We start from the raw sequence: 21,609 nt of genomic DNA, 5'->3' as shown, positions 1-21,609 counted from the left end.
TTCTTCCCCCTGTTACATACGAGCCGCCATTTTTATCCTCTCGTTTTTAAGATCCGCCAAATCCGAAACCGCGCGTTTCGTCTCCGTCTTTTACTCACGAAGAAGAATATAACCGGCGTGGCGCCCTTAAATACATCCTACGTGTTACCCGTTCATTATACAACCTCGAATCCGGCGGTCTTTCTTCGCGAAAGTCGGCCTCCTCGACCTCCTCGTGTCCCAAACAGCTTAACAACCCTGTACCGAGGATCTTAAACCGAAACGACTCTTCCTTCTATTTCTTTCGAAAATTAAAATGAAGGATCAAATCTGTTTGCGGTTCCTTTAGCAAGAGTGAAGGCAAGAGCAGACTAAGCGTAAAATTATCCTCAATATCTGGAGGCTTGAGGTATGTGGATAATATTAGCACAGCCCAGTGTTGAGAACCCAACCCTAAGCATTTAGGTGCTGAGTTGTTTTAATCAGAAAACTTGTTATTCACACTGCTCTGTGGGTGGGAAATCGATACGGAAGCAGAAAACTGGCAAAAAATACTTTTAAATTTAACGAAAATATTGTCTGATTTTGAAAAACGCTATAATCAATAACTGCTTTATACACTGGTCGTTAGGGATATCAGTACATTAATGTCGTTCTCCGAGAAGAAGCTGCAGCCGCTAGTCCGAGTCGATCAGACAACGCGTTCAAAAATTACACTCACAAAATCCAAGGAATCCACATATTTTATCAACTAATTGTAAGAAATATTCAATTCGTGTAAACTGCTAAAGTGACGAAACACGAAGTATTGGAGTGCAAATATACGTATCATACAAATAATTGTTCACGCGTCATATTCGGATTTTCTAATATGGCTCTGCTAATATTGTGTATAAACCTGAGGTTAGGATGTAACCTTAAAATGCTCCTTCGTGAACATAAAAATGGTTTTAAATCAGACAAAATCTAGTATTACAATTTCCACATAGATTCAAATGCATGAATTACAATTTGACTTTCAAGCCAACGGCAGATAACTAATTGCAAGTGACATTGGCATATTTAATAAGAAGCTGCTTATGCCTAAAGTACAGAACATTCTGGCAGGAGCTCCGCGAGTATAAATTATCAACGAGCACCTTGTCGCACGCCATATTATAACCAGAGGGAATAGGATTTGCCTGCAGGATTATGTGAATGGTTACACCTACATACGTATATAATGCATGGATCATGCATTGCACGTTGTCCAATAATTTAATACGCATGTCAAATTAAATCGCACGAATTTATCAGGCTGACCTATATAAATAAAAAGTTTCGCGCATTCGATCGCTGGCTGCAACTGCTTCAGCGGTTTGCGAATGTCGTGTATTGTACAAGGTATTTGCCTGGCAGCGTTTCGTACTTTATACACGCATACCGACTCGTACATTAGGTATCCGATACGATCAAACAAGTTGTGCAAAAAACAAAGCTATATCAGCGAAAGCGATTAAAGTCGAACAGGCATATAATGCATGCGCCCAAGATACAGTTAACCGAGCGATGGACCTTGTGGATAGACCCGGGCTCTATCCTCCGCGCATTACTCTTCCCGGACTGGCCCAATCAGAATCATCCTTGGCGAGTTATGATCCTTACACCGTGACAAATGCGAGAGCCGCTATGTCGGATTGAGCGAACCGGTCGGTCCCTAAGTACCGCGGTGCATATCCATGTATGCGTCTGATGGCAGGGTAGCTGATGTTCTCCTCGACGACGTCTGCGCCGCGATGCACCGTGAAGCACAACTCAATGCCACGGGACTTTCCTCCGGGACAAATAAGTCCGTGAATTATGTCAGACCATTAACTAATCCGTTTGTCAACGGAGGAAAAGAAGCTGATTTAATTTCTGAAAATTTGACGGCTCGCACGCCTTGCAGGGGCTGAAGAATCATCTTCTCCGGGTTGTTGCTGCTGCTGATGCTGCCTGGATAACCCGGATGCAGTTATCCTCTGTACCTAGGCATTTTCGTAATGACCCGGTGATGCTGCTTGTTCTATTAGTTTGCGTTACGGATCGCAAATGAGACGAACATGACATAGTTGAATCCTTTTTTTCTTTCCACTGGAAATATATACCCCGTGGTAAGTTCTTACGAGATCGTGTTTGAGGGTTGTTAAATTTCACAGAATATTGTGTAGAATAATGACTATATCCATGGTCTTGGGATTAAATGTCTAACATAAACAAAAAATGAAAACATATAAATGCTCGGACAATTTTTAATCCTATCCTTCATAGCGACCTTGGGAATGCAGGGTTTCGTGTTACCCTGACATGGTTGTGAAATGTTGCGCCGCGGTGGAACGACGTTCTCTGCAAAAAGAAAAAAGAAAGAAATTGGCAAGGAAGATCTACCCAGCTCGGGATAATTCCGCGAAACTTTTCGCTAGTTCAGTTATCCCACACCTTTGTATCTGAAACAAAGTAAAAATGGTAGAGTGAACCGGAACCAGGACTCGGTGCAGGATACCGGCTCTCCTGAGTTCGGAATCCAGCAGGGTTGCGTGGTCAATTGTCGAACGAGTCCGTGGTTTATGTCGATGGTGAGGTAGAGGCGCAGTGTCCATGGGCTGCTGCGCAAGATCAGCAATCGTTGGTTGGTGCACGCATTCCTGAAACACATGCCTACACAGGGCCTGAGTTGTGCATGATGCGGGCGACCCACGCGATCGGTAGTTAGGCTATCGGAGAATTTGCCGGAAAGGTAATAGCGGCGTCCTCGTGTGCTTCTCTTCGGCCGATCATTACGCCGAGGAATTCGAAGCCTCGAGCTAATCCTTACGTCAATCGAATTCACCACGCTCCGATGCGTTATCGTTGGGGCTCCGTTCTATGGACCTACCCGTTCGACTGGTACAAATTTATTGGAGTTAAGTCCAAAGAATGAGTCGACCTGGGCGTGCATGGGCTCACCTATGCGAGGACTCACCGCCCATTTATTTTACCAGCAGACAGTTTTGTCCTGACTCGCCGAGTCTCCGAGTGCTTTGTTTCTTTTTCGTTCCGTTTCGTAAGCACTGCGGTAAATTCTATACTGTTATGCACTGTGCATGTAGCGTAACAATTTTCGTTATCAGTTTCTCCCTGATTCTGAACATGGGCGATTCTCAAGCTGCAACGCCGGCTTTGGGTCCTGCTCTGTCTGTACCGGTTTCGGTATGCCTGTACCTACTCGCGTTTCGGAAATAATACGAAAGGACGGTAAACCTTTCGAGGAATCTTCAATACACGAAGACGATAAGCTGAAGAGGAATTCGGGGGTTCACGAAACACGACAGTTCGTTCCTCGAAAGATCATCCGATCCGCTGCTGTTCAAGATCTTCTTTTTTTCATTCAAGAGGAAACGGTTCGGGAGTCTGCGCTCTCAGACATCGGGCAAAACCAGCGACGGAGAAGGCTCGGTGTGTTCTCTTCTGGGACAGAAAACATTCCTGATAAATTGCCAAGGAGAAAGAGTGGGCCCGGAACGCCTGAAACTGAAAGTTCGCGTGGGTTGACAGCTGCCGCTCGGACCGGTCTGCCCGAGAATCGAGCCAAGTAAAGCCGGCCGTGCTTCAGACGGATACTCTGACAGTACCCACTGACAATGAATTGCGTGAAAATATACTGGGTGTTCACCAGTTACTCTCCGCGGTCGAAGAACTTGTAAACGAGATGCGAGTTACATGCATGCAAGCCTCGAGCAACTGTTGACGCCATTTCAATAACCCAATTTCTGCCTGGTTTATCAGTTTTCATAAGTAACCGATCCATCGAAAGATACGCGGAAATACGACCGCCACGGCCCAACTGCGGGCCCAAATATAGGCACATTTAGTTTGCTCATGATTCAGTCTGGTATATTATTTACCAAAGGCTGCAGCCTTGGCATCGTATATTCATGGGACCGTTTGGTATCGGCTTTCAGGCACTTGAATCGCTTTTACGAACACGGCGTATCGTGCAGAGGCACGGTTTATGATTTCACCTTCTAAGAAACTAAACTTTTTTGGTATACGTACTTTTCTGAGTTGAAAATTTATCGGCCTCAAGAATGTGTGCAAATATCTTACAGTTTGATATCATTCTTTTTTTCTATATTTCATGTTAAGCTTGTGCGTTGAATCATTCAATTTTATCAATATTTCTACTTCGATAGAGATTTTTCCATATCCTTGAGGGTTAAGTTACTCCAGCAGCCTCTCAGTGCATCCATAAACAACATGAAAGATACGGTATCGGGGATGAAGGATTAAGAATGTAAGCAAAGACGCCTTAAGTGCAGTCCTGCAGCATACTCGACGACGTTCCCGCAACTTGTTCCGTACAAGAAGATCCGCCCAAGTCCAGGGGTTCAAGAACACCCTTTGTGTATATGCAGGGTAATTTTCTTTCATTTGCGAGTCGAGTGAGAATTGAGCCTCACCTGTAGAATCAGCCGCGATAATTGTGCCTGCGGTCAAGACGGTCGCATGTCCGAGACCCGAGCGTTTCTTTGTTTGAAAAAAAAAAAAACCTCGACTTCCATACAAGGCGTGAAAAATCGTATTTGCAGTATGATCTGGGATTGTTGAAGGTGCAGCCCACGCCACCACCGCAACCCTTTGTGTACGCGTGCCCGCGTGGATGCAATTTGCTTTAAGCGTCTGCCCACCTATTTGCGAGTTATATATTGTACAGCGGTTGATCGTGGGCGATATTATACGCGAACGAACGTCGCCGCTTCGCGGGGACAAATTGTACTCGCTGACTACGGGCTTCTGGGGGCCGAACGAGATAACTGGGAACACCGGATGTTGGTAGAAAAAAAATGATCCCGCGCGTGTAAAAGAGGGCCAAATCAGAGCGCTGCCGGATGTAGAAGACGGCTAAATTATGAGCAAGAATCGAATTATCTCGGTAAATGAACCCGGCACAATGGTAATGTCCGTTCATTTTCCCGGTAGTGAATAATTCAGCGAAACAACCATGGAAACCCTAACCCACTCAACCTGACCTAACGCATCCTAAATCATTCTAATCTAACTGTAAACTAATTTAACACCCCTAAATCCAACATTACTTATCCCCTAGCGAGAGACGCCACGTGTCCCTTTGTTGCAAGGGCCTTGGATAGGCGAACTTAACACAGCGATCGTCGCGATGCCCGGGACTCCGGACGACGAGCTAGGAGACGAAAGATACGAGGGATGCGGACCGGGATCGCGCAGATAATCAATCAGCAAACGCAGGGAGCAGTGGTAGCCGAACCCCATCCGAGCAATAAAAACTCGGTTAATTATCCGCGGTGCCAAAGTCGACGGAGATGACGCTATCGGTGCGGGAATCAAAATTGAACGGGCGTCAGGTACCCGAAACCGGTTTTACCCGCCACGCCGAGATGCGCGAAGATATCCGTAGAGATAACGTCTTCGCGCCGAGAGCACTTGTGGGTTTACATCTGACGTTGCACGCGACTTGGCCGGTGGCACCAGCTCCAGTTTATCATCTCCGAGGCACGCGGTACATGTGCAGACGTTTAACGCAGACCACGAGGAGGATGTCGACCGAATCGAATGCCGCGAGCGTCCGCGTCGCGAGACGCCGGGTTTCTCTTCGCTGAGGCTCAAGACCGTCGTCATTGTCATCTTTTCACGCGTCATCTTCGAGGAGGGGCTTTCACGAGGAGAGTCCTATCCAGCGACGAGGGTCGCGAGGAACCCACACTTGAACAGGCCCTTGGAGAGGCGCGTAAGGAGGGCGTAATATGCATGGATCGCAAGTGATCTGCATCCAAATGGCGGCCTTCCGCCTGTAGGGACGGCCAAGGGTCTGCAGGACACAAATAACCTTCCTTTCGACGTTTTGTGGCCAATCTTTCATGCATAACCGTCGTATAATGGCTGTTTGTCATGCAAATAGACCCCTTTGCAGACGGTCCTGTAATAGATAACAAGAGGGTACTCGGTGGTCGGCCGCGGTGGCGAGACGAAAGTTCGATTGTCGGTTAATAACAGCTTCTTATTGTCGGCGGAGTCTTAATTCGTTCGAGAAAAGTCAAGTTCCGTCGATTTATGGCGACTGGTTCTAATAAATTAATCCGGCATACCGGCTTTTATGAATACTTCAGACGCGGCGGAAACTATCATCCGCAACCATTCGCACAGCGTCTCGGAATTTTTTGAAAACATTTTTACCCAAAGGACGTGAATGGCTAACTATAGTTCAGGACAAAAGCCCGCTTCGCATACGGCCAACAGTCCGCCGTAATTTGACCGAGGTTTAATTGCAGCAATGGCTTTGTTTACCCGGTTCCAGGTCAGTGGTCAGCTGCTTGATACGGAGTTTCAGCCGACGGTGACGGCGACATGCAAGGACGGCTACATGACCATCCGGATGAACGTCAACCAGAGTTTCCTCGGGGCGTTGCACGCCAAGGACCACCGGACACCCCAATGCATGGTCCTCGGCAACGGGACCAACCACGTCACCCTGGGAATCAATCTCCTCGCACCTCCAGGTGCTCCCGACTATTGCGGGGTCCTCGTCAACAACGTGAGATACTTTTTACAAGAGTCTAGTCCACGGTTAAAAGACCTTTGCTAGCGAAAGAGAAAGGAGCTAATGAATCGAAGATTAGCAACATGATGACTTTCATTTTTTTTTTTTTTTTCATTCTCCAGAAAACTGAAGAAGAGAGATCGGTGCCAATTGCCGTCCGGATTCATAAAACGCTTGAACTCGCCGACGACAAGTTCTACGTCATTACTTGTGGCAAAGCGGGCTTTAAGAACGCAAAGTGAGTCAACGGACATGTAATTCATTCCAACGTCCTCTCTTAATTACTCGATATCGTCCACTTTCTCGCATACCGTTCGAAATATCCGATTTATTCTTTCGGACGGTGAACGTCGGTGAAATAAACTTACTGTTCTTACATCGTTGTGATGTCAGCGAAGCACAAGCGGAGAATGCGCCTTGCAGCCTTCAAAGTCTCCTTAATGATTCACCTCGAATAAACTTACGTCACGGCGGCGAGCCGCTTCGTTAGAAATTCCCTTTCGCGCCACTAATGGATCTTCTCGGAGCAGATCATTTCGTCTTACCCAATGCACACTACGATAAAAACTCACCATACGCCATATATACTGCCTTACTCACTGCTCTAGTTCGCTGATATAATGTTTTCGAGAACTGTTTAGAGACACAAATTTCGCATTGTTAGTAATAACTATGAACCTTTTTGTCTAGGAACGAAACTTCCTTGGTTTCTCTCCGGATCCTTGACAGAGGACACCGTGTGCAGGAGACAATATATAGTCACAATTACACGCTGAGAGCAGAGATATCGCGACCAGACGGTACGTATAGCACTGTTCAATTTTATTACAATTTTGAATTCACACCTTGAGTCGCTAAGCACCAGTTGTAGATCTACCAAAACAATTTTTTAACATGTGCTCTTTGTGTATTCAGAGCTCCGGTGGCACGACCTTGCAAATTTACACGTACATATATTACACATGAAGCGATTTGACATATTATGTAACACCAACTATGGGTCATACTCGTGCGCGTACACATGCGGGCAGCAAAACACATCCTGTAACGTAATTTTTTGTCAAATAATTACCATACTTGGTCAGCGAGCGTGCTGATTACGTCACTGTACCTATACATAATTACACTTTGCATAACTCATGTGCAAGCTAGGGACCATCGCGACGTGTGCAGATTGCTAAAACTTGGTCAAACCTACGAACGCGTTACATCTCTGAAAATACAGGGAAAACTTAACGTGAATCTCCTCTTTCTCTGTTTCAGGAATGTACGGTATCCGGGTCAAGTCGTGTTTCGCATTCAACAAGCGTAACAACAGCGTGTCTCTGATCGACGAAAAGGGGTAAGTGCACCAAGGAATCGATTGTCTCCTACAATAGGCGCTAGAAATTTCAATCTTCGCGTCTATAGTTGATTCCTATAAACGCAGCCTGCATCAGACAACTATCCAAATAGAGAAGCAAACAGGTATTGCGGCGCGATCTACGCGTGGGCTCAGACAACGCATGACGCGACACTCCAACACGTGTGCGTATAATACGATATGTAGAGAACACTATGCCTACACGGTTGAATGCATGCGTGTCAAGGCAGCTTCCTACGGCTCCGCCCTGCGTGCCAAGAATCGTTTAACGCTCCGCGGCGTAGAAAGTCAGCTACGAACGGGTTTTGATTTAGGTTTTAGATTCACTTTTTTACCATCGATATATAGAGGGAAACAGATACGGCAATGCACTATTTTTAATACTCATTGCCCGTCCGAGGCCATCTTTGAAGTTTTTTTTCTCTCTTTCTCTCTCTCTCTGTCAACTCGTTATGTATTACGTACCTACGTGATGCACCTAGGAGACTTCTGTCTCATGGTAATAAATTCTATCTATATCTATCCATCTATTTATCTCTCTTTCCTTATTCCAGTAAACGTAAAACCGTCAGGGCTGTAAAACAGATAGAAATTTTAACGCTTGTAGATTATCATCGCAGTAAGAGAATCGAGTGAAACAAAACTGCATCGAACAATGAATTATTGTACCTTTCTGAAGCACACGCGAACTGTATCTGGAACTCTAACTCTTCGCCGCATGAAGATTTACTTTTCAGAGTACCTTGAACTCGCACCTACAGATGAATCGGCACTACTCGCTGCACCTTGAATCCCAACCGTTTTCTCTGTCTGTTTACAGATGCCCGGTAAACGGTCAGGTCATGACAAAATTCGTCTACGATCCCAGCACGGGATTCGCCGACGCCACTCTTTTCTCCATGTTCCGGTTCCTCGACAGTCCGCAGGTTCACTTTCAGTGCAGTATAGCTGTCTGCAAGGGTAAGTCTTATTTGTATTCTGCGATCCACATTTTCACTAGCCTCAAAAACCTGCAAAAGATAATTTGAAAGACGCGGTGGTTAGTCGAAATCGGCAGCCCTTACACGGAGGAATGTCACCCCGAAAAATTGACACGAGATATAAACGATTCGCCATTTCACCAGGCACCGTCTCCTCCAGATCCCCTCATGTTTTCTCCTCCCTTTTGAAAAATGCTCTGACCCATGAACCTCCGGTGCATCAAGCTCGAGTCGATCGTCGATCGTGACCCGACCTCGGACAGAGTCCGCGGAATCGCTGTTCGTGAAACGATAATCCGTATAACATCTCGGGGGCCAATAGGCGGGAGTAAAATATTTTTATTCATCGCCACCCGTAAGGTGGCTGCAGCGACGGGAGTGCGAGGCATTGTATTCAGAATAGCAGTAGGTAGATAGCGAGCCGGGGGGCAGCTTGACAACGCTATCCCATAAACCCGTATTTACGGCGACTGGTACACCGGGTGATATTGCCTGAAGCCGTAGGGCAAGACATTCATAGACGCATTAATTTCTATTTATCAGGATTTAGACACGCTAGTTTCGCCCGTTAGCCGACTGCTATACCGATTTTAGATCCGTTTACTCCCGAGGCTTACAAGGGACCCTGCTAAACGTAGGTACCTATGCATACATATGTATACGTAGATTCAACCGGAATCTCCCTTCGCGAGGAAACGAACGATTGTGATGGCCGAGACTCGCGTATTACTTTCGCACGTAATACTTTGTCGAATGAAACTAGAGTATGGGAATATAGTGTCAATTTTTCTCCATCGTGGGAGCCTGAATAACGCGTACATACGTATCAAGAGTTCAAGTGATAAAAAAGGAAAAAAGAAAAGAAAAAATATCGTCTCGCTGTTACAGGCAGTTGCGGAATTCCGGTCTGCGATGGAGATCCACCGGACTCTGTCAAGGGTGGCCTACAGCCAAATGCTGGACAAAGTGTCGCCGGTGAAGAGGGCGTCCTTCTTGCCGGAACCAGCGTCTTTGTCCTGGACCCTGGCGTTTCGCCTGGTGAGTATTAAATCCCTCATATTATTCTCGCAGTTGATTTTCCTCGATCCTAAACTTTTCGGCAACAGCGGTTTATGCTCAGATGAAGCACCAGTGTAAACTGGATGTGTCGCCGGTGTGATAGGATCGTTATTGAGAATAAAAATTCACCCCCTTCCGAACTTGAAAAATCATTTCGCCAACATTCTGAGTTCGTTTTTGTAGCGAATATCTGACTGACGTAGGTATTTGTGTTTATTTACGCTAACGATGTTGTTCCGTGATCGTTAACAAACGTATTCGTTTTCAAAGGAGTCTAACAGAGTTGTACGGAAATTTATTTCACTGTTAAACGATGCTTGGAGTTGCGTAAGTATATTCCAAGTACACGTTAACGAATTCACTTCAACTTTAAAAGATTTATCACTTCGGCGGAATAGTGAAAGTTACTGCAGGATACTTGGACGGCTATCTCGATTCGTTAGTATTTTGTCGGTAAATTGTTTACAGAGTATCTCTTCGTCTTAGACATTAAAAAATATGTTTCAGGAACATTTCTCCCGTGGGAAAAAAATTTATTGAAAATGGGAAATAATTAAATGAACATAAACTTGAGTAAGAGCTACGTTTGATGGTAGATTTTAATAACTATCAATCCATTTATTCTTCCTGATCGTAAAACCCGGACACACAGTGACGTCGTAAATTTCAACGCTTAAAACAATGGAAAGTGCAATAACAAAACTGGAATGAGTGCTGCTCGTTTATGATTAATTAATATTCATTTGTTTTTATTTCATTTCACATTGCAAGGTTGAAAATTGAGCCTGGTTCATAGTTGATAAACTTTTGATCCCGTACTCCAGCGCATTCTATCATTATCTTTGTAACGGTCCGTGTTTCCTACTTCATAAATTCACTACCTTTTCCCTATTTGGAGCCCATGTGCGTAGCTCTCTCGCATTTCAAGTCTACGATGCACATTTTATGCTCGGTCGAAGAAACGTGTCTTAGCAAATAGCGTACAGGTATAACAGGTATCACACAGCACACGTTCAATACTTGCACAGAATCGTGCATGAAGCTCGCTTTCATACAGTTAGGATTGGCAGATCATTAGGCGGGGCTGCTGAGAAAAAGCGTGCAGCAGGTTTCGTAAGTACACAAACATACCGGAGGAATGCCTTTTCATTATGTGTTCGCAAAAATCGTCTCTTCAACTTTCAAAATTTAGCGAAATCATCACGGATCTTTCTTCGAAGTCTCAAAATAAAGTCTGTCAAAGTTTAATGACGTAACGTAAAAAATGACGTAGATTTAGCGGAAATATTCTAAATCGTCTGAAACCATCAAAGAGAAAGACATTCTTTACAGAAAACGTGAGCTTGATGTATCGAAAGTACTTCCGGTTTTACAATTAAGACAATTTTTCAATCTTATCTTGAAAACTAATTGCATGTATGACGCTGGTATCGCGTTTCATCTAATCGAAATGAAATAACGATGAGGTGGTTCGATCTCGATCCGCAATGCACTACATCACCCTGTTGACGTTGCTACACCCCATTACCATATTACCGTGATAGCGATTTTGATACAATTGGCTATATCGAGATACGCACACGCACAACTCACCTTGCAATTATTCATGAGACCGGATTGATACAACTAACTCTGCAAACCATGAGGCAATTTACAACATGTATCTAAAGCATACGTGTAAGCACCTACACTTTCGCAAACGGTTGTCCATGCGCTTCTGCACGTGTGGTTTAAAGCCCTTTGAAGCACTTTGTGGAATCCAGCAATAATATCACTGAGTACCTATATTATACGCATTTCCAGCAGCTGCGTGATACGAACTTAGCGACCCATTATCTTTAGAATTATCAGAACAATGTGGTGTGTATGCAGGTATGTAAATTCGAACATACGTAGAAAGTTGATAGCTTCGCGTTATATTCGCGTATAAATAACTGCAATGAAGTTCCTTCGAGCCGTTCCTACACCGCAATGAGATTTCTATTCATCTTGCTTCGACGAACCTTTCACACTTAAATGTAGATGGTAAACGTTCAACGTTCTTCAAGTTGTACCTACTTCATCCATAAATAAAAAATGCGGTTGGATAGGTTAATAGAAATGAAATTCGTGTGATGTAATGACTGAAATAAAAAATTTATCTGCTTACATAGACGCGAATGAACATTCGACTTACTAACTGTCTTATTCATACAAAATTTTAATATTTCATTACACAAAACGAGATTTTTTCCCACGGTAGAAGAAAAAATTTCTTCGATTTGTAATGAATAATAATCAATTTATTAGCTTTGACTAATGAAATTTACTTCGAGAGCAGATTAATCGCTGAAAACTGTCCGTGTTATAAAGAAATTTAAAAAAAAGTATAGATGTTGTAAGAAGCATGAATTGAGGCAGAGAAAGGATTATGAAGAAAAAAAAAGAAACGTTCGACAATTATAAATGATCCTCCTTGATGTCGGGGTGAAACGGAGCGCACGTTGAAGAAACAATCGATCATATCGATCGCGAGACACGATATATTATACACCTTAATAAATCCCTCCGTTATGCCACGTTATGCCCATAATATGTCGGTGTATAACCCGTGACATAAAGAATAAACCTAGAATAAAGCAATAAATAAAAGTGCTCCGCATTCCCGAGACGTCGGGAACGAGAAGGTGAAAGTTAATTAACTGGCGTAGCGTATGGGGATTATGGGGAAGGTGTCGTCCCCCTCCAGTCCCATCGCCCATCATACCATGCGTTTGTATTATAACTTGTCGCGTGACCACAGCGGCTGGCTTTGCAGCTTCACGCTTCTCTTCAGGGCCTGATGCCCATCGCTGCCGGGTTTAATCACGCCCAGGGCTTGTGCAATTGCGACAGTAACGAGAAACGCTTCGATATCTCTCAGTTTGCCGCGAGGACGAAAGCATGCAACTCGGGGTGCGACATTAGGGTGGGTTTTATTTAGGGTGTTGACGAATTTTTTCTGACCACCCCCCAAATCAATTTCAAATCATTCCAAAACAATTGCTTAATTTTATGAGATATATATCAGGCAGTTGAGACGAATTGAACTTCTTCTAAATGAAAAAAAAAGTTAGATTTTGAGGGTGTGCAGTTGTTCGCAATTGCCTGGTATGATGATGTGAATTTTTTATCAGATAGTAGCACTAATGCCCACGAAAACCTCGCAGTTACGGATTTTTTTTAACATTATTACTCATACAATAAAGTCCGAAATACATATATTTTAAATGGAAAAAACCATTCTGAGGGGTTAGAGTTGAGATAAAAATCTGAAAAAATTAGGCAATTGTTTTTGAATTACTTAAGGTTGACTTATAGATCGGCCCGGAAAAAATTCGCCAACATCCTAGTAAGGACTACCCTAGTATAGTGCGACGTTCTCACCTTCGCAATTCCGAAGCCTGCGCGGAGGTTCCGCCTTGCTACGACTTCAGTGCACTCGATCGCTTGCCAAAATTTTGATTTCTTTCAAATTCTCAGCTTCCGTACGTGGGTGGAATTGAATTCGGAAGTTTTGCCAGGTCTTGAAGCTTTGCTCCGGTTACGAGATTTAAATTGATTTACGTTTTATTTCTGACACAATTCTTATTGTTAGAAAATACACTTCAAACGACCAAGTATAGAATTTTTTTTTTTTGTGCTACTGGACAAATGTCCAAATTATCATCACCGCAACCATAAGTAGATACAATTAGAACAACGGTATTGTTACGTAAAAAGATGCTCAACTATATGTTATTTTTTGGCAAAGGGAACGCTTTCGGTATCGTTAATACGTCGTAGCCTGCGCAGTGACGAAAACTAATATTTTTTTCCTCGCCTGATCACGGTATAAAATGAATCGAATTTAAAGGAGACTATGCAGGAAGTTTGGAACAGGAAGCATAATTTCTTCCCCTTGGATAGAGAGCAGGGGGTGAGAAATGAAGATTCTGAAAGTAATAAGATCCGTGTGTAGGGATAACGATCAGATGGAAATTTAATTTTAAAGGGGCTGACTGCACAGAGTAAAAAAGACAACAAGGGACGAGTAAGAAACAGGATAGGGTGCATGGAAGAGGCGATACTGCGGCTGAGAAGAAGATGAGAGAAAGAGACGAGATGAGACGAAAAAACGGCAACGACCCTATACGCGACTCTTTATGCGCGGTTTACGATTATTCGTATGGAGATAAAAACGGCATCGCTCGACCAGGCAGTAAATAATATCTACCGGTCGCGTTTACAGCCGAAGTCTATGCCCTGCCACGCATCCGTACGATATCGGCATTGCCTGCTCAGCTCGCCGCCAGTTTACTCCGGGTGGGAAAAGGGAAAAGAGAAAAGGGAAAAGGGTGCATGAGGCAAACAGCCCAGCGTTCACAATTTGCATAAAATATCTACCCGCAATTGGGTGTACACGCAATCGTGTACGACGATGCCGCCGCTACAGCTGCAAACCACAAACGTCCGATGCACGTCTCTTGTATAGATATATTATACCTACGTACATACTTTATATACCGATGAGAATGGAAACAACGCAACGGTGGCGAGGAGCTCTGCTCAAGTACCCAAGACAAATTCCTTGTACTCATGGCTTTCTCACGTATCATTTTTCCCCCCTTCGGGCTATTATCGACCTCGGATTCTGGAGCTCAGTTGCGTCATCCCCTTGCTCAAGATTACGCAGAGAACCAATTTGCTACGGACAAAAAGGCCGAGAGATGACGGCCGAGATTTAAGAGCAATTAAGAAGAACAACGAGAGCGTAGAGACCGGGTAAAAGTCGGTGTCGTAACTCGCGGGCCTCGAACGTTCGATCGGACCTCTGAAAATTCGGGCCGAACATATTTACGGGTGTATAAATGTGTGCTAACAATGTTGCAAAAAGTGCATTATTACCTTTGTGTTTACACAGCCACAAAACAAACTGCAAAACCTCGATGTTAATTAAACTCATCATAATACCAGATTGAATTGGACGCAAAAAGTAGCTCGGCACGATCCTTTATCAAATTAATAATTCAATAGATCCTTATATTATAATTTATACCGTGCTGCACTAGCAACTCGGCGCGTCATTACACCTCAATAATCCTATTAAAGTACTGTAATAAAACGGAGCCGTTAAGAAATTCTCTCCAGGCATTCACCTATCATTCGAAAATGTCACGTTTCAAAGCTCTTTGCGAAAAAATTTTCCCAACAAATGAATGCACCACGCAACCTCTGCTCTGAATGCCACATGGCTCCTGCCTAAAAGTCTATCGTTCGCCACAGATTCGTCGGAATCCACATTATACGATCTATGTGTGCGTAGCGAGGTGAACAGACAAAAACGAACTTCCTTCCAAGTGTGTTACGCCCATGCCTGTACGTGCCCAGACTTTCCGATCGTTTGCGACTAGTCTGCACAAGTGCCAAAAACTGTTTTTATCCGGTCGGCCGGTTGCAAAGGTTTAAGATATGACACAAACTCGGCATTCGGCGAACTTTCAGATTACGATCCGTAATTTGCACCGACAGAGAAGCGAGAGGAATTGGGCAAAACCATAGCACACAGGTTCACTACCTGCAAATAGTGGTCCAAGTTAAATGATTCGAATGATCATTGTAGCACTCTGAAGTAATTAGCAGGCAAGAATGTCCGCAGCTCGACCACGACGACATGCGTCAGATATTTTCTCAAACGCAATCTTGGGTTTCGTTTATTATCTTTTCATCACGCCTGCACGGAAAGTACAACCTACAACCTCTCGCATAAACGGGGAGTTGTACTTTCCGATGCGGGGGTAATGAAAAATAGTATACGTCACACGGGAGTGAAAAAAGCTATCCCAAATGCGTTCTCACGAAGCTTGGAATAGCCTACTTTTCCTCCCTAGGTGCGTAATGTAGGTACTATTTTATCTATCCAGAAAATTGCAGAGCGTGATCTTCCTCATTCAACGATCTACGCATAGCTGATGGATGGCGAAACGGTATGGGATCGATTCTGGCACGGTTTGAATATTAATTCGTGAACAGTTGGTTCTTCCGTTACATAGTGGCCGGTTCCTTGTTATGGTGTATGGATACATACGCAAGGCATAAATACGGTATTGGAAATCTGAATGAGAAAATGAACGTTGAGCAAAGGTCGTCACGTCCGAGGCACCAATCTACTCAGTTTTCCAAATGAGTATTATATAGGCACGAGGAATGGGTGCAGGCCAGTGCAGGCAATGCTGCAAGAACGGTTATAACTGTTGTTATACGCATAGTAAATTGTTATTATACGTCTTCAGACATACGGGCTGAGGTGTCTCTATAGGTACTCCCTATCCATTTCTCAAATTGATAATAATTCCCGCGTGTATACATTGTACATATAAAGGCATGATGAGACGGAGGGGTGTGCTCCTGTTACCCCGAACGAATTAAGTACGCGTATACGTAAGTGCAGGGTAAATAATTGCGCGGCAGCATATTAATTATTTGCACTTTGTTACCCGCGGGGAGATGATTATCAGAGTTTAAAAAAGCGGAATGCCAGTTGACATTGGCTCGGTGAGAGTGAATTATTAAACGCGTGAAGATCGATATCTTAAATATAGCATGTCCGGTAGAAGATATGTGAAAACCAGTCCTCTTCGGCGTTTCCAAAGATTAAATATTATTAGCGTGAATTATTCAATTATCGAAAGTCTCAATTATCATCCCCGCAGCGTTTTGTTATCGCGGCCTGACTCGGCAAAACTAAATTGCTGTCCCTTCTAGTTGGGATATTCCTGCGGCTGAGGTCTTTTTTATTCCATACACTTATGTATATACCAAACAGTCCTAGTCGGTACGATACTCGACCCTCTTCTGCTCCTCGACCGACCCCACCTACGTGCCAGGCATCCTACCACCTACACCTGCAACCTGCGGAGATCCGGCATGCGATAAACGCGTTATTGGATAAATCAATCGCGATATGAATAACCATTGAGTAGTCGACGAGATAATGGAGGAGATGAAACGAACCCTCCATAATTCTAACCAACCATTCTACCTTACCCGCGAGTGTCTGCCGTCGTGGTGGTGGTGATGGTGGTGGTGGTGGGCACATGCACTCCTCTGATTACAGCCAATTCTATTCTGCCCATACGCGAACCGGTCTGCAGGGCGTGGTCCGGGGACTGAGGGGCCCCGAAGAAGCCTGACGGCTGAGGGGTCCAGCCAGCGGTTAGTTATTCCGACGCCCACGTCCCCCTTGTCCTCGGATCGTGCCTCCGCATCGATCCCGACTCCCTGCAGGCTATGATGCTATGCGATTCCCGCAATCGCTTTCGAAAACCTACTAAATTTCACCCCGAAGCGTGATCGTCTTCCGTCACAGGATGTCCAGGTTTTTTTATTTAGCTCACAAGTGAAGGGATATGATTAGTTATGAAGCTCGTAATTCATGAAATTCGTATTGTTGCGACAATGGTTATAGTAACGAACCATCAACCGTTCAATTTTTTCAGTTGTCCAGTCCGTATGCGATGACGGATCTGTTCATCCCTCCTGGCTCTTGTGGTTGGCCATCGCTTTGGGTGTCCTTTTCCTCATAATGCTTATCATGAACATCTTTCTCTGCTCTGCGATGTCCTGCAGTTGCGCTCGAACCGAGATAATTGAAAAGGAACCATCCATAATCGAGGATTACGACCCTTACCGAAGCTGGCATGGATCTCAATACGGCTCAAGGTAAGATTGCCATGTGTTTTACGATCTCTAGATGATCTTCTAATTCGTGAACAATTCATAGTATCAGATAAAAATTGTAATATACTATTTAATTTATATATTTTTTTACATCGCCTCGCGTTACCTCGATTCCTAGAGTCAACGAATTCAATCCGTGAACCGTTTTTACAAATCCCATAACACATGCCCACGATTCCCTGAGAATCGGTAAAGAATTACGAGCACCGATTATTTCCATTACACTTCCGTTAAAATTCCTGAAGATGCTAACCATCGGGCATGCCGAGATTCTATACAGCGATACGCAACCCCTGGTGGTAGGTACTTCCTTTACGCAATCATTCTTTCACGTGTATACGTACATGCGAACATTCCTCGAACGGTGAGGACGGTATGCACGCTAGGGTACCTTATATCCGGCAAAGCATGCTATTGCCGACCTACCTCAACAGCTTGACTTGGCTTGGCTGACCTTCTGAGCTGGTGTAACCGATACTTCCACCTGATACGACGCGAACGTGTCGGGTCAAGAGGTCGGCCTCACCATGCCCATATGTTGGCCCACGTGACCGCATCAATGCAAAAAGATCACCAGCACATACGATATGTATAAACCAATACCGAGCGAAGCAAAGCGTTCGTTTCAATTTTGAACAATACCTTGAAGTGTATTGTACGTTGACTGTATATAACAGGTAATCAGATGGATGGTTATAGCGGTGGATCATCTTTAGATTCCGTACATGTGAGTTAACGCAACTGGTACTGTGCACAGGTCCTGGGATAGAGGTGTGAAGACTGTCGATTCGCGTTGTCTTGTTTCTTTTCTGCTAGTTTTTGTACGTGGGAGAAAATTGATCGCTCACGCCTCTTGCTGTTGTAGTACGGTAGTATTTCGCCGTCATTAACGGGATAACTTACGCTTCATGTATCAACGGAGTTACTGTACCATTACGAATAACAGTTGTGTAATGTATTATATACATACATTCCTGCAATACTGTACCTTTAGTATCAACATGTAATTACTGCAGCCGCTAAACTATATCGATGACATAATCGATGAAGTAAATTTTTGGTATAGTGCGGTAACTCGGTGCTGTACCTACTGATCCCGAACGATATGCTTTTCAGAGGTAAAGAATAATTGACAATTACGGTACACCGTAAATCGCTTAAAGTTGGGCAAAAACAAAAGTGGAAGCTATAATTAGAAGGTGTAAATTTTTCAATATCTCCTCTATAGTTATAGTTATACGTGTGTATACATGTATAGTATATTACGTAGGCATACCAACTGGAGTTATAATGAGAAATTCTGCGAATCGTAAAAGTTTGCCGCGTGAACTGACTATAACTGCCGGTTTAAAGCTGCGGTACCTGTGCACCGGGGAAATGAATTCTGCAGGTTATTTCTACCCGCGCGGGTACTTGTTCCAAACTGATTTCCGCAACTCCATATCCGCGCCAGAATTCACCCATATTTGTATGCTAACAACGCGGAAGCGCAGAGGCAACGTATTGTTTTAATTGCATTAATTAAAAGAAAGATGGCGATTTAGAGTTCTGTAACAATGCCCGCGACTCTCCGACAATGCTACAGTGCACTGTCAATGTATAATTCATGCGGATGCCTCCGAAGCAATCGTTTATCTCTGAACGCCGTCTGGCATATTTGTGCGGACCATAACGGATCACGATTTACTCGGCTGGGTGTGTGCCAGTCTAGTTATAGGTACCGTACGTTACTGCCGCTTTGCGATGGGATACCGGATTAATGAATTGAATCCTTTCATATACCTAATCAGCAGAATTTTCGCAGACTTCGTGACGTACAAGGAAATATTCAGAGAAACTGCATAAATATGGGCATTTTTAATTGTATCCTAAGCAATGGTTTGCGCTCAATTTCTATTCGTGTTATGATTTAAAGACCACATTGTATACTTCGATTGCAAAATTGAAAGATTTAATAACATATATAGTGTTAATTCGATTAAAAAATCGTTGGCGAGTTTTTCTATCAGATGGATATTTTGGAAATTAGGCTCTGTGACAGCCGTTTGAATAATAAACAACGAGGATTTCGATAGTAGATGAGCATATGAAAGGAAATATATGAAGGTAAAACATGAGGCTTCGCTGATTACTTCCCTAATATCATCACAAAATAGGTTAACTTCTCCTAACACCACTTGCTATAAACGTACGCAGTAAAGCAATGTGTGAAGAATGAATAACAGCTTGTAAATCAATCAAGTTTACGACCTCGTACCTTAATCGACTGGAAAATTCGACAGTTTATTTAACTCTATAATCCGATTTCAATCTTTTTCTTTTATGCATAGCGGTCTATGTGTCCCGCATCCACGCCATTCAATGTTTACATGACTGTATTAATATACCTAACTTGATAACAACACTGCATACATGTATTATAATGTACAAAACTTCGTGCTTTGTGTACAGCTGTAATAAACTTCATTCGATCAATAAAATTGTCGAGAAAGCCACATAATACTTTGTTTATACTCACTCGAAGAACAGCATCGTATGTATACAGAAAATCACTCGCGAGTATGAAGTTGCTTGGCCACTGAGACGGTTGAAGAATTCGGCAAAACTTCCTCGCGAATTAATGCATGAAATTAATCTTGAAATTAAAAATTTATCTTTACGCCTGCAGGTATTCTCTGAACGGAAAACCGGGCTACACGTCTGGAGGTTCAACGATGAATTCGACTAGATCGATATCTACGAACAGCGATCACTACGCGATCGTCCATTCTCGGCCGGGAAGCAGATATTCTGGACCCGGTCACAAGCACCACCATCATCATCGAGGCCCGCCGTCGAACATCGGATCTCATTACTCGGCAAAGTAAATAAATATTACGCAGACGTATTTCTTTAAAGTATACACCGCGATCCGCCCGACTCTCGCATAAATTTGCCAAATTCCAACCGCGTAGGAGTGAAAAAAATCGAGAATCACGCATTTTCAAATTAAGAAAATTCAACAGTGTTACCAACTCGATTATTTTTTCCCTAGACCTGGTGGTTTTGCACGATAGTAAAATTTATCTATTTAGGGTGCGTTCCGAAACTGGCTGGCAGTGCTGAAAACTCTCTAGAACAGAGACAGAGCTAGTCGCGAACTCGGAAGCGCAAAAGAGATAAGATATTGTTGATAGCAACACTGGGAACTAATTTCGGAACGCATCCTTTCCTTAGTAATGCGTTTTTTTTTTGTTTTCACGCGGAACATTATTGAAAATATGAGTTATCGACTATCGATTTATTACGAAGAGAATACTCACACGAATATTTAAACGACGACGGTGGCAATTTCGACTAATCATTTCTATTTTTGTGGACTAACCCTTGTAAAATTCAGGTCTGAAGCTAGGATTGATTCCGAAATATGACTTATTTTGACCATGTCAAACAGTTTGTGAACAATCCTCTAGTTTGCATATAATTATTCGGATTTCAATTCATAGTTTTTCACGATATAATTACATAATATTTGATTTTCCATTAACGTGATTTTTCAGGTGATCAAAGCAGGCCATCTATGCTGCAAGAGAAACGCCAAATGCTGACAATCATGAGATGAAAGGAAAAAACAATAGTTCACCTATCTGCATTCCGCATTGAAAAGTTTCCAGAAGGGGTGCAACTCCTTTCTAAAAAAATAAAAAAAATAAAAATCTGCGAAATCACATTCTACGTGCATTAATCGTACTACCGGTATCCAGACTTCCGACTGTAACTAATTAAATAATATTTAGAATGACAGAAAATTATACAGGATCCAAAAATCATACTAAAATTGCTTATTATATGTCATACATATTAAGTATAAAAAGTGTATACGTACTGGAAAAAATGTAATACGTGGCCATTTGAAAATGAAGTAAACGTTATCAAATACC

At 43.4% G+C, this 21,609-nt stretch overlaps 1 protein-coding gene across 1 annotated transcript in view; it reads left to right on the top strand.

The window, feature by feature from the left end:
- The window catches only part of LOC124408577, a 36,015-nt gene extending 14,654 nt beyond the window's left edge, over window positions 1-21,361 (top strand). Inside the window, exons 2-10 of the mRNA XM_046885604.1 lie at window positions 6,308-6,544; window positions 6,673-6,788; window positions 7,241-7,350; window positions 7,814-7,892; window positions 8,734-8,873; window positions 9,782-9,931; window positions 17,449-17,671; window positions 20,358-20,552; window positions 21,229-21,361. Coding sequence (XP_046741560.1) covers window positions 6,308-6,544; window positions 6,673-6,788; window positions 7,241-7,350; window positions 7,814-7,892; window positions 8,734-8,873; window positions 9,782-9,931; window positions 17,449-17,671; window positions 20,358-20,552; window positions 21,229-21,232 — 1,254 coding nt within the window. The 3' untranslated portion in view covers window positions 21,233-21,361. The remainder of the gene's footprint in view (window positions 1-6,307; window positions 6,545-6,672; window positions 6,789-7,240; window positions 7,351-7,813; window positions 7,893-8,733; window positions 8,874-9,781; window positions 9,932-17,448; window positions 17,672-20,357; window positions 20,553-21,228) is intronic.
- The last annotated feature ends 248 nt before the right edge of the window (window positions 21,362-21,609 follow it).

Source organism: Diprion similis, chromosome 8 (assembly GCF_021155765.1).
Source record: "Diprion similis isolate iyDipSimi1 chromosome 8, iyDipSimi1.1, whole genome shotgun sequence".
NCBI classification, from domain to species: Eukaryota; Metazoa; Arthropoda; class Insecta; order Hymenoptera; family Diprionidae; genus Diprion; species Diprion similis.
The sequence above is the reverse complement of the archived record's forward strand: the minus strand, read 5'-3'. Positions and strand labels throughout refer to the sequence as shown.